The 15,820-nt window shown below is 38.9% G+C and overlaps 1 protein-coding gene across 4 annotated transcripts in view; it reads left to right on the forward strand.

Annotated features, from left to right (window-relative positions):
* prdm5 (PR domain containing 5) overlaps positions 1-15,820 on the forward strand; it is a 331,962-nt gene that overhangs the window by 268,510 nt on the left and 47,632 nt on the right. For all 4 annotated transcript variants that reach the window (XM_063042227.1, XM_063042228.1, XM_063042229.1 and 1 more), the window contains one exon: positions 4,685-4,770. In XM_063042227.1, coding sequence (XP_062898297.1) covers positions 4,685-4,770 — 86 coding nt within the window. The remainder of the gene's footprint in view (positions 1-4,684; positions 4,771-15,820) is intronic.

Genomic DNA, 15,820 nt, shown 5'->3' on the forward strand with positions numbered 1-15,820 from the left:
TTGAGGTGTGAACGTTCAACAAGTTATTGAATGACCAGCTGCAGCCAGAACCAAGCACACTGTGTCTTCGCATGACTTCAGTATATTGGCACTCGCAACAAGAATTTGGAGATAGTCATCCATGACGGAATAGTGGAGCAGGCTCAGTAGGCTTAATGGCCCAATTCTGCTTCTATGTCGTATAATTAGAAATATGAGTCATACCTGACTTTCGTTCTGCAGTCCAGTGTACTGAGGTGGTTACTCTGCTATTACTCTAACTGATACAGCTAACTCAGGGTGAATGCTTCTCAATGCCTTCAGCAGCTGGATATCTTTGGGAAACCATTACTACGCCAGTTTCCAGTTCATCACGTCAATCTGACATATATTTCATGAACCTTAACCTTTGCTCAAAACTGCACAGTTAGAATTACTCTATTGATCAAATATTCACTCGTTAGCTCTTGCATATTAAATTTATTTACTCATTGAATTTGAATAGGTAAGATTTTGATAATATCCCATGAAATTATTTTGAGTATTTCTAGACCACTAACTTTAGACGAAGTAACGATTCCTGACTTGATATCCATCCATTCTGAAACCTCAGGTGCAGTTTCTATACTTATGGAACCACTAAAAACATGAAATGGAACCTTGGCCTTTTCCTTGCTTATTTCCTTGAGGATTGTAAGGTATATGCCATCTGGCTGTGCAGCTTATAAATATTTAATTGCATGAGTTTCTTCATAACACGTGCTCTGCTGACCTCTACAGATGTTGTAGATTCCAAAATCAGTTTAGCTGTATCTGGAATTTGTCCAAGGTCTTATGAAGACTGATGTGAAGAATTCATTTAACACATCAACCATTTCCTGATGCCCCATAATATTTCCATTCAATTAACCAATGAAGGAAACTATTTGGTCTTTGACATATAATTTTATCTATCACTTTACAAAAGTGGTCTTTTGTTACTGACCACATTTCTCCAGCTCACTAACCTCAATTTTTAAAATATACTTCTTTATCATCATTATGTGACATTTATATGGCTCCTAGTTTTCATTAAATATACTTTGTTGCATTTTTCATTTTTTTTATTTTCTAATTATTTTTGATTTTCTGGCCAGCATGCCATTTTTCTCCATTTCTCATTGCAATAGGTATTATATCACTTCATGAACTGAACACATTAAACAGCAATCAGAATGAAACAAATCCTTTAATAGCTTTTTCCACTATGTAATTATGTCTGTCCTTATCTTGTTGTGTTCTTCTCATCTGTTTCTTTTTCTTCTTTTATTTCACTTCTAAATCCCTTGCAGTGTATGTTGGAAAAAAAACAGCTTGATTTTATTGTCAAAGATAAAGAAGAAAATAAGATTTTAGCTAATGACTTTCAGTCATGCTGCTTATTTTGTTTGATATATTGCCTTGAAGCGGGAATGTCTTTATTGTGCAGACATAAGTGGAATTTGGCATACTAGGTTATCGTTCTGCAGAATACATAAACAAAGCTTGCGTGATAACAGACAAATGTAAAAAGTAATGTCATGTGCCATCATTTTGAATTGATATGCTTTCTATTATGTTTTAGATGAGGTAAATGCAGGGATTCTAAAGAGTTTGAGCCATGAACATTCTTTATGTTGGGTTCTTACACACAGGGAAAGCTCTGTTTAAATTTATTCATGACTTAATGAATCGAGGGATAAAACTGAAGATTACATCTTGAACAATTTTTATTACCAAATATTCAATATTCGAAGGTATGCAACTGCAGATGTGTAAGCTGAAACTATGTTACAAACATGACATACTAATATTCAGCAGAATATATTAGCGAATTTGTTAGTTTCTGTTCTTTTAATGTTTTCAGTACTCATATTTCCATGGTAATGAAATATACCACCACTTCAGGGATTATGAAAAATTGTATTATGGTCTTACTACTTGTTTTCTATTGGTCAGAACTGATATTACAAACTTTTGATTAAATGCAGCTGATAACCAACAGCAGTTGGCAAATAATTTGATCTCCACAATGCCATAATTAAGAGAAATACACATTAGGTGTTGGAAAGATTATTCTGATGTGCCTTTTTAGTTGAAAGAGAAGGAATTTTTGAACTCTAAACAACTGGAAAAAAAATATTTGTTTCTCATGAAAAGCTATAACCCAAAACAATAATTTTGTTTCTTTATCATCAATTATTGCTAGACCTGGTGAAAACCTTAAGAGTGTTGACCTTTTTTTTATTTTAGATTTTCAACTTCCATAGTATCTTGGTTTGCTTGCCTTATTATTTGTTAAAACTTGTAGATCGCAGAATTGAAATAGTTCACAAATATGTCATCATCATAACTTAGAGAGTGGGAAAACAGTAGGTAAGATTAATTGCTAAGATCCATCGTCAGAAATGGTCAAAATACAAATAAAACTTTTGGCTTTCGGTTTCTATTTATTTTAAAGAAATGTTAGCTCATAACTTATTCAGTTAAGTGGGTGACCATCCAATAAACAGGGGAATTGAAGACCAGTTTGCCTGAGATCTGTAGTGGGGTAAATGCTGGAACCCATTATTGTTGGTGTTACAGAGGATTTAGGATTGGACAGAGAAAACGTGGATTTATGAAAGGAATAGAGTGTTTGGCAAAACAGAGCTTTTTGAGATTGTAACTAGTATAATAAATAAGGAGGAACCAATGCATCCAATATATTAGAACTTTCAGAAGGCCTTCAAAAAGGGTACTGCACCACAGGCTATTAAACAAACTTAAAGCATGTGGAATTAGTGATAATGTACTAGCATGGAGTGAGGCTTCATTAACTGACAGAAAACAGAGTTGTAATGAACTGTTCATTTTTAGGTCAGCTGGTTGTAACTAATAGTGTGCAGCAGAAGCCCTATTATTCAAAATCTGTGCACATTATTTGGATGTGAGTAATCATAAATATATTCAAATTTGCTGATGAGACTAAATTGGTTGGCAGCAATTGGGTGGCACTCAACATGTCAAGCAGCATCTGTAGAAAGACTAAAAAGGACAACATTTAAGGTCAAAGGACTTCAAACAGGACCAGGAAGTCAAAAAAATATATATATAGTTTTTAAGTTGTAGAGAGCGTGGGGAGGTTGCTGGGTATATGTGGATAGGACAAAGGGAATCACTCTGATAGGATAAGGACAATGTTACAGAGATGATTTTTGCTGTTTGTTGAACCGACAGGTTGGGGGATTAATGAGGGAAATGAAAGACAAAATATACAAAGATATATGTCAAAGCTGTGACGTGCAAATTCTTAGAACCAAAGACCAAAAGAAGGACACAAAAAATGTTGAGTATCAGGCAGTTCCTGTGGAGTGTGAAAAAAAGCTATCATTATGGATGGATGACCATGTATAGCTGTGTAAATGGAAGAAAAAATGCTAAGAGACTTCAAGGGTATAATAAGTAAGCACCTAACAGATACAAAGTGGGTAAATATGGGGCAATTCACTTTATGGTAGTACTAAAACAGAGTATTTTTCAAAGGTGTTTGATGCCAAAGGGTTGCTGTTCAGAGAGTCCGAGTGACATTATACATTAAGCACTGAAAACCAGCATGCAGGTGCCGCAAGTATGATAATCAATATGTTGGCCACTATTGCAAGATGCTTTGAGGAAGAGTAAAGATACCTCACAGCAATTAGTCCTGATGAGATCCTACTTGAAATATTGTACACAGATCTGAGGTCTCTACATGTAAAGAAGAATTTACTTCCAATAAAGAAAGTCCATCATGTTGTTTCCCGGAATGAGGCAATTGTTGTATGAAGATAGATGAAGCAGAATGGGCAATACCCCTGTTTAGAAGAGCGAGAGTTGATCATCTTGAAACTTACAAAATTTGTCTTGGATCTAATAGATGCTTGGACATTGTTGTCTAGAGCTAATTTCTAAATAAGGGTTGGCCATTCAGAACTGTTTTGGAGAGAATTTCTGCACAGATAAGCGTAATGAACCTTTGGAATTCAATAACTCAGAGGGCTGAGGAGGGCCAATTGCTAAGTATGTTCAAATCAAAGAGGGGAATTCAGACATTGAGGAGTTAGTACCGGAAAGTGGAGCTGAGGTAAAATATCAGTCATGATTTGACTGAAAGGCCAAGCAGGCACATGGGGCTGACTAGCTTACTCTTGCTTCTATTTCCTATTTTCTTAAGAACTGGAAAACCCATGTCTTTAGTAGTGTTGCTTTCATTTTCTTTGTATTTTATACATTGATTGCACTCAATATTTGTTCAGTACCTTTTCACCTTGATGTTAAACAGTGAAATTTCACTTTGATATTGAAGCATACAATGTTGCTGTCCATATAACAGCAAACGTTCAATGTAGGAATCTATCATTGTTCATTTAAAGAACTAAAGCCTTCTATGTTTTTTTTAGAGAGATGTATGTGTGGTATTGTACCTTGCTAGCACAGATCAAACAGATCAGAGTGGAATTTGATCCAGCATTCAAGTGGCTGAGAGAAAGCTTCCTTTATACAAGATTTACCCAATGCTCTGATCTGCTTGTTTGATCAAAAAAATATTAATAGAAAGGAGAAAGTCTTCTACTGGTCACACTGTTTTCCCTTGATATGCTGAGACAGTCCACTTACTCTGTAGTTTATTATCTGGTTCAGTGATGGTTATCTCTGATGTTTGCAGGTGAGCGCCCGTACCAATGTCCCTACTGTGACAAAGCTTTCAGCAAGAATGATGGATTAAAAATGCACATTAGAACACACACACGGGTAAGAGCAGATTATCCTTCCTTGTTCCCTCCTTCCCATTGACAAAAGCAACAGCTGCAATATTGATTATAGTTAGTTAATATTTATGAACTGAAACTATGGTATTAATGTTAAAACTCATTATAAAACTGTTTAACTCACTTTCTCTCTCTATTTTGTATATGTAAAGTTATCATTATTTATCTAGTTTTGCTACGATAAATTCTTATTTCTGCAATTTTCGTTCATAACAACTTACCGCAAAATGATTTGCTATGAAGCCATAAGAGATGGGAGTGAACATAAAATTACCAAGTTTGCTTCACTGGAACGCAACAGACAATATTTACAAAACGAGAACCGACAACACCAAACATGGTGACATTGGTTTCAGCATTGGTAATAGGTTTGTTTTAGAAAGTCCTGGTGACCTTTTACAACTCACCGGAATGGTTCAAGGTCAAGAGATTTTAATTCCAAGCTCATATAGAAGAAGTCGGATTATCCTCTATAGATCAAAGGATGTTGAGGGGATTTTTTTGATAGATGTTTATAGGAGCCATTGAGATTTAGAAAAGGTGAATAAAGTAAAGTTGATTCAATCAATTGACTAATGGAAACAAATTTAAGGTATTGAGTAGAAGATATTCATGATTGAAAATAATATGGCATGATGGTGCAGTTGGTTGAGTAAGACCATAAGACATTGGAGCAGAATTAGGCCATCTGACCCATCGAGCCTGCTCCGCCATTCAATCATGGCTGATCCTTTTTTACTATCTCCTCCTCAACCCCAGTTCCTGGCCTTCTCCCTGTAACCTTTGATGCCATGTTCAATCAAGAACCTATCAATCTCTGCCTTAAATACACCCAACGACCTGGCCTCCACAGCTGCATGTGGCAACAAATTCCACAAATTCACTACCCTTTGGCTAAAGAAATTTCTCCGCATCTCTGTTTTGAAAGGACGCCCCTCTATCCTGATACTATAGTGTCCTAGACTCTCCCACCATGGGAAACATCCTTTCCACATCTTTCTAGGCCTTTCAACATTTGAAAGGTTTCAATGAGATCCCCCGTCATCCTTCTAAATCCAGTGAGTACAGACCCAGGGCCATCAAACGTTCTTCGTGTGATACCCTTTTCATTCCCGGAATCATCCTTGTGAACCTCCTCTGGACACTCTCCAATGCCAGCACATCTCATCTAAGATGAGGGGCCCAAAACTGTTCACAATACTCAAGGTGAGGCCTCACCAGTGCCTTATAAAGTCTCAGCATCATATCCTTGCTCTTGTATCCTAGACCTTTTGAAATGAATGCTAACATGGCTTTTGCCTTCCTCACCACTGACTCAACCTGCAGTTTAACAATCAGAGTGTTCTGCACAAGGACTCCCAAGTCCCTTTGCATCTCAGATTCCTGGATTGTCTCCCCGTTTAGAAAACAGCCCGCACTTTTATTTCTACTACCGAAGTACATGACTATGCATTTTCCAACATTGTATTTCATTTGCCACTTTCTTGCCCATTCTCCTAATCTGTCTAGGTTCTTCTGCATCCTACCTGATTCCTCAACACTACTTGCCCGCCCATCTATCTTTGTATCATCTGCAAACTTGGCAACAAAGCCATCTTGATAAGCATCTCATGTGTGGCACTTTGTCAAAGGCCTCTTGAAGGTCCAAATATACAGCATCCATTGCATCCCCTTTATCTATCCTACTTGTAATCTCCTCAAAGAATTCTAAGAGGTTGAAAGAAACCATGCTGACTTTGCCCTATCTTGTCCTGTGTCACCAAGTGCTCCATTACCTCTTCCTTAACAATTGACTCCAACGTATTCCAAACCACTGAGGTCAGACTAGCTGCTCTATAATTTCTTTTCTGCTGCCTTCCTCCTTTCTTAAAGAGTGGAATAATGTTTGCAATTTTCTAGTCCTCCGGCACCATGCCAGAGTCCAATGATTTTTGAAAGATGATTTCTACTGCCATCACAATCTCTTAACATTACCTCTTTCAGAAACATAGGGTGCAGCTCCTGTGGTCCGGGTGACTTATGTACCTTTAGGTCTTTCAGCTTTTTGAGCACCTTCTTTCTTGTAACAGTAACTGCACCCACTTCTCTTCCTTCACACACTACAACATCACGCATACTGCTACACACTACAACATCACGCATATTTTGGAGCGGACTCGATGGGCCGAATAGCCTACTTCTGCTCCTTTGTCTTGTGGTCTAGTGTCTTCCACAGTGAAGACTGATGCAAAATACTCATTTAGTTCATCTGCCATCTCCTTGTCCCCCGTTATTATTTCTCTTGCCTCATTTTCTAGCGGTCCTATGTCCACTCTCATTTCTCTTTTATTTTTAACATACTTGAAAGAACTTCTACTATCCACTTTGATATTATTTACTAGCTTGCTTTCATATTTCCTTCTCACTTCCTTTGTCAGCCATGGTTGTACTGTTGTACTATTTTACCATTTGAGTATTTCTTCATTTTTTGAATACATATATCCTGCAACTTCCTCATTTTCCCTAGAAACACATGTTATTGCTGCTCTGCTGACATTCCTGCCAGCAGCTCCTTCCAATTTAATTTGGCCAACTCCTCTCTCATACCACTGTAATTTCCCTTACTCCACTCTCAACAATCTAGGTTCACAACTGACCTTCAGTACTGTATGTGTCAGGTTGTATAATCTTCTTCTCTGTCGTCCATGTAAGCTTCCTCTCAGTGCTTGGGTTTCATTCCACATTCCAAAGATGTGTGGTTGCAGTTAGGTTAGCCACTCTAAAGTAGCCCTGGTGCATAGGTGCATAACTGGGTGATAGAGATGATAAGACTTGATGATAAGGTTGGAAAAGTGAAATGGGATCAGTGTAGTATTAATGTTCAGGGGTGCTTGAGGTTTGGCACAAACTCACTGGCCAGAGGCCTGTTTTCATGTTCCTTACTGTAAGGGTGACCTTGCTCCTATTATACAGGGTACTGAGGAGACTGCAACTAGAATGTTATCAGCAAGTCTTTTCTCCTTAGCTCATGGCTACATGGTTGGAGTGGGTGAAAGGTGCTGACTGAATCACTGCAGAGACCTGGGATGGATTCGATGGGCCAAGTAACCTTGTGTTGTAACGTAATGTTTCTGGGATTGCTTGTTATCTGATTCCTCATTTCGGGAGTAACAAATAGTAAAATTAATAGTAAAAGCAAGTTCAACTGCTGCATCAAAAGACAATGAGTACCTCAAATTTCAGAAGTAATCGGATGGTAAGAATGTGTCTTTCTTTAAGAAAGGCGGGAGTCGATGTGTGCTGCACCTGTTTTTCCAAGTTTACTTTGGCAGTGGAATGATTTGGGCCCAGATTCTGCAGTCCATGGTTCAAGCAACCAGTCTGGGCTCATTGGAGGCAAAGATTGACTTCTCTCATCTCCATCCCACAACTCATTGTTCAGTCCACAGTCTCCAATCTTTAAATAAATAAATATTTTGGTTATATTTCAGATTTATTTTTAAAAGTTGTTAATTAAGAGATAAATTGTATTTGTATGAGGACTCATTAAAATCTCCAAGATCTCAGTTCTCCTGGTTTGTCTGGACCAGGTATACAGGTAGATAACCCACTCCCAGGAAAGTCCATTCCGACCCAAGCATCATGAAGCAAGTTGCTTCAAGAATAACTGAGAAGTGAAACAGAGTTCCAGTAAAATGCACAACCTGCTGTGCCCAAGGTTACCACTGAATAACAACCTAGCTTCACTTGAACAACAAGTAGCAGAAAAACTGCAGCTGTTTTATTGCAGTGAACTAAAGGGGAAATGTGTCCGAATTCACTTCTGCATCAGTCTTGTTCAGCACCTGCCTCCTCGTGGTATGCCTCGAAGGGCACAGACTTCCTCCATTTTTTCTTTACCTTAAGCCCACAAGCTAAGATTCTTCTGGTTTGAGCTGATGGTTTTAAAAGAAAACCCGAATCAACATGGACATATATGTTATTCTGTTGACTTGTTTTGAAGTATTTCATTATTCAGTGGCTACTTGTTTCTTCTATTTGCTTTGAATCGAATCATGACCTTTCCGTCATATTGTTAGTTTTTACATAATGTTGAAGCAGGTTCGTGGGTACGGCAAGTGAGACAGGAAACGCACAGACTTCAAATAGGTATATTGATAATTTATTTACAAACAGCAAAATTTCAACTGAACATTCATGTTCCCCAGGTTACAGACACTACAAAGCTGAAACAAACGTACTTAATTAAAAATGCACACAGAGCATAACTTCCCTATGGTCTTGCCTAAAACAAAGCATGAAGAGAACAAACCTCTTCCGCATGCTATTTTATATACCCGGGATATTTGAAACCAGACACCAGGCACCTATCCAATGGGAAAGGCAGCCGCAGTTTCTGAACTGACCAATCACGATGGAGGCGACTTTTGACAATCAGAATAAGGCTCACCCCCACAGGACAACATGTAATAACTAAGTTAGTTATTTTCCCACAATATTATTAGTAGCTACTTACAGTAGTTGTGCCCTTTGCTATTTATTCTTAACTGACTGTATTTCAGCTACTTTATTTATTTATATATTTATTGAGATACAAAGTGGAGTCGGCCCTTCCGGCCCTTCAAGCCACGTCGCCCAGTAACCCACCTACTTAACCCTATCCTAATCACAGGACAACTTACAATGACCAATTAACCTACTAGCCCACTTAATTTGTGATAGAATAACAGTCATAGTAAAGACTGCTATAGCATAGTTCATCATCTTGTAATAGTAATACAATGCTCTGCAGTTAACATAGATAATTAGACAGTTAGCTTATTTCACAGAGAAACATAAATTAGAATCACCTTGGTTAGTTTTCTGAAAACTAAATTTTAAAGTCTTGAGGCATTTTGTACTAACAGCATGCTGTAACAAACCAAATAATAGCCAATTAACTATTTGGCCAAGTCTGCCTTCCTTCAGGATCGATACCATTACACTTTTGGCTACAAAGCCGCACATTCTCGGCAGAGGCCTCGAAGACTGATTTCAGTTGACAGTCCCAAATGTTCCTAATTTCAGCTTACTTTTTTAAAATTTTGTTTTGTGCTTTGGGCTGCTCTGAAACAGCGGCGATGGCTGTTCATTTAAAATGCTGCCTGTTTAAATTGAAAAATCTGCCAAAGTGGCATTCTGAGGTGAACCATTGCCAGATTGTTTGTTTGTTTATTTATTTGTTTATTTTTATTTAGAGATACAGCACAGAACAGTCCCTTCTGGCCCAAGAGGCCACGCTACCCAGCAACCCACCTGCAGTGTTTGTGAACTCTGTAAAATTTCCTCTATTCAGCATAAATATGACCTAAAATGTGATCAGATCTTCATGTTTTTTAAGTTCTAAAACTAGATAAAGAGAACCCAATTAAATAAATAACACAAAACAACATTATACTAGTTCATTTATTTATTCCAGATTGTATTTATACAGAAATAGAAAAAAATCTACAGGGTTCACAAACTTTCAAACACCACAGTATTTAACCCTAGCCTAATCAGAGGACAATTTACAGTGACCATTTATCTATCTATTAAACAGTACATCTTTGGAATGTGGGAGGAAACCAGAGCATCCGGAGGAAACCCACACATTCATGGAGAGAATGTTCAAACTCCTTACGGAGTTCTGGGGTTGAACTCTGACACCCTGAGCTGTAACAGCATCTCGCGAACTGCTGTTTAAATGTGGCACCCAGATTGAATGGAAGCAGTCTTCAAGCATGCATGATGTAGCAAAGATTGTGCCTTCAGCAGAGTTTCACATATTAGTTATTTCAGGAGTAATGGGAGAAATGCATGCATACCTATATGATCTAACATTGTGGAAGGAACTTTTGATACAGCAGTTCTAATGGGAACCAGAGCTTCAAGTATTTGTGAAAATATGAGCTGTATTAGGAATGGTGGCTTGGAGACTTGAACTTGTATTCCGCATACTGAATGGAAGATCAGATATTGCGGCAGCTGAGGTCAATGACCAGGAGAAACAATGGCATGGTCTGGCTTTCTTCTATGGCCCAATTTCAAAGGAAGGATGCCTTAACCCATTCAAAGGAAGTTTAAGTGATTCAAAGAAAGCCTTACTTGTAATGTGTGGAGAAAATTGGCCATCAGAGAAGACTGTTGCTGGCTTCGCTGATGGAGTTTGTAACAACGGCTTGGGTAAAGACATCCCTTTAACTTGTGCTCATGCAGGACACCACAATGAAGTTTGCTTTTTCTAGTGTAGGCCTCATCATTTTGCCAGTACATCTGCACATTCCAGTTTCAATAGTGGATTAATATCACTACACACATGATTATGAAGGACCCACGCACCCCTCATACAAACTCTTCTCCCTCCTGCCATTTGGCAAAAGGCACCGAAGCATTCGGGCTCTCACAACCAGACTATGTAACAGTTTCTTCCCCCAAGCCATCAGACTCCTCAATACCCAGAGCCTGGACTGACACCAACCTACTGCCCTCTACTGTGCCTGTTGTCTTGTTTATTATTTATTGTAATGCCTGCACTGTTTTGTGCACTTTATGCAGTTCTGGGTAGGTCTGTAGTCTAGTGTAGTTTTTGTGTTGTTTTACGTAGTTCAGTGTAGTTTTTGTATTGTTTCGTGTAGCACCATGGTCCTGAAAAACATTGTCTCATTTTTACTGTGTACTGTACCAGCAGTTATGGTCGAAATGACAATAAAAAGTGACTTGACTTGATGTATCACGTGCATGAAATTCAGTGAATTAACTCACTTTACATGTTCCATATAATTAATTTTGTACTTGAATTGCTGTAGTGCATCTTTAATAATATACACTCTGTCGTCATAACTGCCAGTTAGTGCTACGAGAGGAGGAGTAAGCAGGAAAGGTCAATAGGATCAAGCAATAGATAAACTTATATTTCTTACCTGTATACATATAGCTGCTTGAATATTTTTTGTAACCTGAGCATTCAGACAAGTGATGAATGTTCCATTGTATTGTGAAGGTACTGACTCTGAAGAACAAACAAATCCTGGTGTGTCAATGATCCAGGAGAGATGTCTGGGATTTCTCATCTGAGATTGTTGTTATCTAAAGTGTGTATGCCTTAAGTTAGGGTTCACCAATTAGTTTTCCACAAGGGCCAAATTATGTCAAGCATGCCAAGCCAAGGGCCAAAACGTCCAGGATTTTTTTTCATTGTGCCAGTAAGTTGTTTTATGGGCAGATGTTGTTGTTGCTGCTATTACCATTATTATTATTATTAGTAGTAGTAGTAGTAGTGGTAGTAGTAATAATTTAGGCCTGGGATTCTCAAAGCCTGTGTTGTGGGTCATACAAGGAAAAAAATGCACTCTTGAAACAAAATAAGTCCAAAACCAACCATTTAATTATGACTCTAGCTATCACAACTGTCAGCTGTCACATTGAGAACTCAACTGGGACTTAAAATACATATGTGTATACACACACACACACACACACACACACACACAGTTAACATGGTAGTCTTCACCACTTCTCTTCCACACAAAGAGTTTTAGTAGTAATGCCTTTTCCACTGTTTCTGTTCTCTCATTTAATCTATTTGTTCTTTTTAATTAAGCTATGTAGCATTTGAAGTATGAAGTGTAACTATAAATGAAATCATCAGTATTATTGTTGTTGTAATATTTTTATACCACAATAAGATTGACAAATGGACAAATATAAATTGATTCACTCTCCAATCAGTGAGAGAAGTGACAGCGACGGGATGATGCAATCCTTCTGATGTCGGGCCTGTATTCTGTTGTGGCAATCCCGAGGCACTGGCCAAGATGTGCATTGGAGAGTCTGTTTCTGTCCTGGTTCTTGATAGAGTTCATTGAAGAAAATTATGACTCTCATATGTACATGGAGGGGAACAGTGTGAGTAGGAGCATTGCAATAGCTCTCGTGTTTTTGAATTGAGCTTGGGCAACCATGTTGATCCAAAAGTCACTCACCCCAATGACCTTGTGTTGTGCTTTGAGCAAGTCAGATGTTCCCATTTCCAAGACCTCCACCTGAAGAGTTGCCTCATCTACGGAAGGCACCAGCCTTTTGGCCTCTGCAGTCTACTGGCCGTCAGCCGAAACGGAGAATGGCTGTCTCAGGAAGAGGAGAATGTCACCTGAGAGTTTAGGGGAGCTTTCAAATCGTTCCCTGAAGTTTTCTGCCAGGCTCGTCACAAAATCCTTCATCACTGGATCCTCCCACATTTCGTTCTTCTCGCAATGCTCCCGCAGACGTGGAAAGTGCAACTTTCTCCCATGAATGTCTCTCTCCAAAAGGTTCAGCTTTGACCGAAAAGCTTCAATTGCCTCGTAAATATCCGCAATAGCGTGGTTGTTGCCTTGTAATTGCAGATTAAGTTGATTTAGATGAGACATGATGTCACACAAAAAAAGAACAAGTGTCATCACTTAAAAACCTCTTAAATCTTGGGCTTTTTGGCTCTGCAGGCTGGATAAAAATGACACAAGCTCATCACGCAGTTCGCACACCCTCTCCAACACACGGCCTTTGCTCATCCAACGAACATAATTATGCAGCAAAAGATCTTTGTGTTCCACTAACATTTCCTCCAGCAATGCTCTGAAAAGGTGATGTTGCAGACTAGAACTCTCACAAATGAAATTTACCAGTCTCATCACAGAATCCAACGCCTCTTTCATTTCCCCACACAGTTTAGCGCACAACACTGATTTGTGAATAATGCAATGAAATGCCAGGAGTGCTGGGTTAACAGTGGCAAACCTGCTTACCAAGCCCTTGTGTTGTCCCACCATCAACAGAGCCCCATCGGTGACGACAGACACAATTTTGCTCACATCCAAGCCATTCTTCTCAAAGAACTGTGTCAATTCATTAAAAATTATTTCCCCAGTTGTGTGCCCAGGCAGAGGAAGCAAATAAAGTAGCTTTTCCCGAAAGGTCTTCCCATCAAAAAATCTTGCAAACTCAGATAGCTCTTCCATATCGGTTCAGTCACAGGACAAGTCTATGGCTAGTAATATTGCTTCTGCTTTCTCCAAATCGGTGAGTAGATTGGAAAAATACTTCTCCGCTAAAACTTCTACTCTTCTTGTTGCCATGTTAGCCGACAATGGCACCACCTTTGATAGGTCCACAACCGTTTTCTCGGTTTTCTCATCATGACTTAAAACTTTGCCATCCATATCAATTGCACACGTTTTAATCAACTCGGCATCAGTGAATGGCTTCTTAGCTTTGGCAAGATTCCATAACACATGCAGTGATGCAGCAATTGCGCTCTCTTGTGCAGATGTTGACTTACAGATAGTAGAAACGGAGTGCTTGTATGATGTTATCATATTTGCAATTTTTTGTTTGCGTTGATCTGATTTTGCAGGGTAGTTGGCATTAAAACTGGCAGCATGCATAGTGTTGAAGTGCCACTTTAGATTTTCTGATTTGCAGACAGCTATGGACTGTATGCATATTAAGCATGTCGGTTTAGCATTGGCATGGTCCGGTAAAATTAAACAAAACTGATCAGTCCAGTCAGATTTGAACTGATGGTTTTCCTGGTCGACTTTGCGCTTTTTTGCGTAGGCCATGTTGTTCTTGGTTTAGGGTCTGTGACTTACTGCTGGTAGCAATTCACTTAGATGACAGATTCGCTTTTAGGTGACAGATTCGCTTCTTAGATGACAGGCGGGTAGCTGGTGCGTGCCGCTCGCTAGACGAGGACGGTAGAGAGTGTGCAGTAGGTCGCGCGCTGTACGGGGGCGTAGGTCAAGTGTACGGTGTGGGATGAGGTTAAAATTAATTAGAGCAGCGCGCACTTTATTTTCGTGTTATGACAGGTGCGTTCACGTAAGTGCCAATGGGTCAGCACGGTCCAGACAGTTGGTTCTCGTGGTCCGGACCTGGCCCACGGTCCGCCTGTTGGGGTTGTCTGCCTTAAGCTGTATTTGCCACAAAGTTGCTAAAGAAGTACGGCTGGATTGTTTATCATTACGGCATCATTCTAGAGTTTAAAAGTGTGGAATCGCCAAGGAAGGGTTTCACTATTGACCTTATGCTGGAGGTACAATTATTGTCGGAATGAGTTAAATATTCTAATGATGTTATTATCTATTAACTTAAGCCAAGCCATGTGAAATTCTTTTTGTACAGCAACAGATCACTTAAAAGTTATATACTTTATCAAGTAGTTTAATTCTACTTTACAAATTAGAGCAATATTTGAAGCCTTTAAATCTTGCTAATTTTTGCAAAGTGCATGATATCATATAAATACTCATTAACTTCCCTTGCTTTTCTATTTACAGTTGTTGACGGCGGCACTGTAAATTTGACTTGATTGGTTATTTACTTAGTTGATAACTTTTAGGGAATGCAGATGGATTCCTATTAACATTGAAATTAAGATTAATATTCTCCACTAATCTAAATGGAGAGGTGAGATGAGTTAGTTATAACTTCAGTGGTGCACATTTAGAAAATTATTCTGTCACCACTTACAGTCTCTCTCCCTGACCTGCAATAAATATACTGTCTTTATTTGTAGTTCATTAAATCTTTCCCTTTAGTAGCTGAGCAATACAGACAGTCCAACGTCACAGGCTAGCTCCAAATTTTATATTTGGCTATCTGACCTAATTCAGCAGGTCAGACAACATTTCTGAAAGTGACTAGATAGTCGACATTTCTGTCTGAGACTGTTCTTCAGGACTGAAAAGGAAGGGGAAGACACCAGAATAAAAAGGTGGGGAGTGAAGGGACAGAGGCTAGCTGGAAGGTGATAGGTGAAGCCAGGTGGGTGGGAAAGATCAAGGACTGGAGAAGAGGGAATCTGATAGGGGATGAGAGTGGACCATAGGAGAAAGGGAAGGTGGAAGGGACTCAGGGGAAGGTGATAGGCAGGTTAATGCTATTACTTCCATTGTTACTAGAGTAGTTTTATATCTATTGGTGCCACGACCTAACGAACATTTATCAGAGTCTTGAAGGATTGTGCAGCATCGATATCCTTTTGAGAGATTGTT

The sequence above is a fragment of the Mobula hypostoma genome, chromosome 3 (genome assembly GCF_963921235.1).
Source record: "Mobula hypostoma chromosome 3, sMobHyp1.1, whole genome shotgun sequence".
Taxonomy (NCBI): domain Eukaryota; kingdom Metazoa; phylum Chordata; class Chondrichthyes; order Myliobatiformes; family Myliobatidae; genus Mobula; species Mobula hypostoma.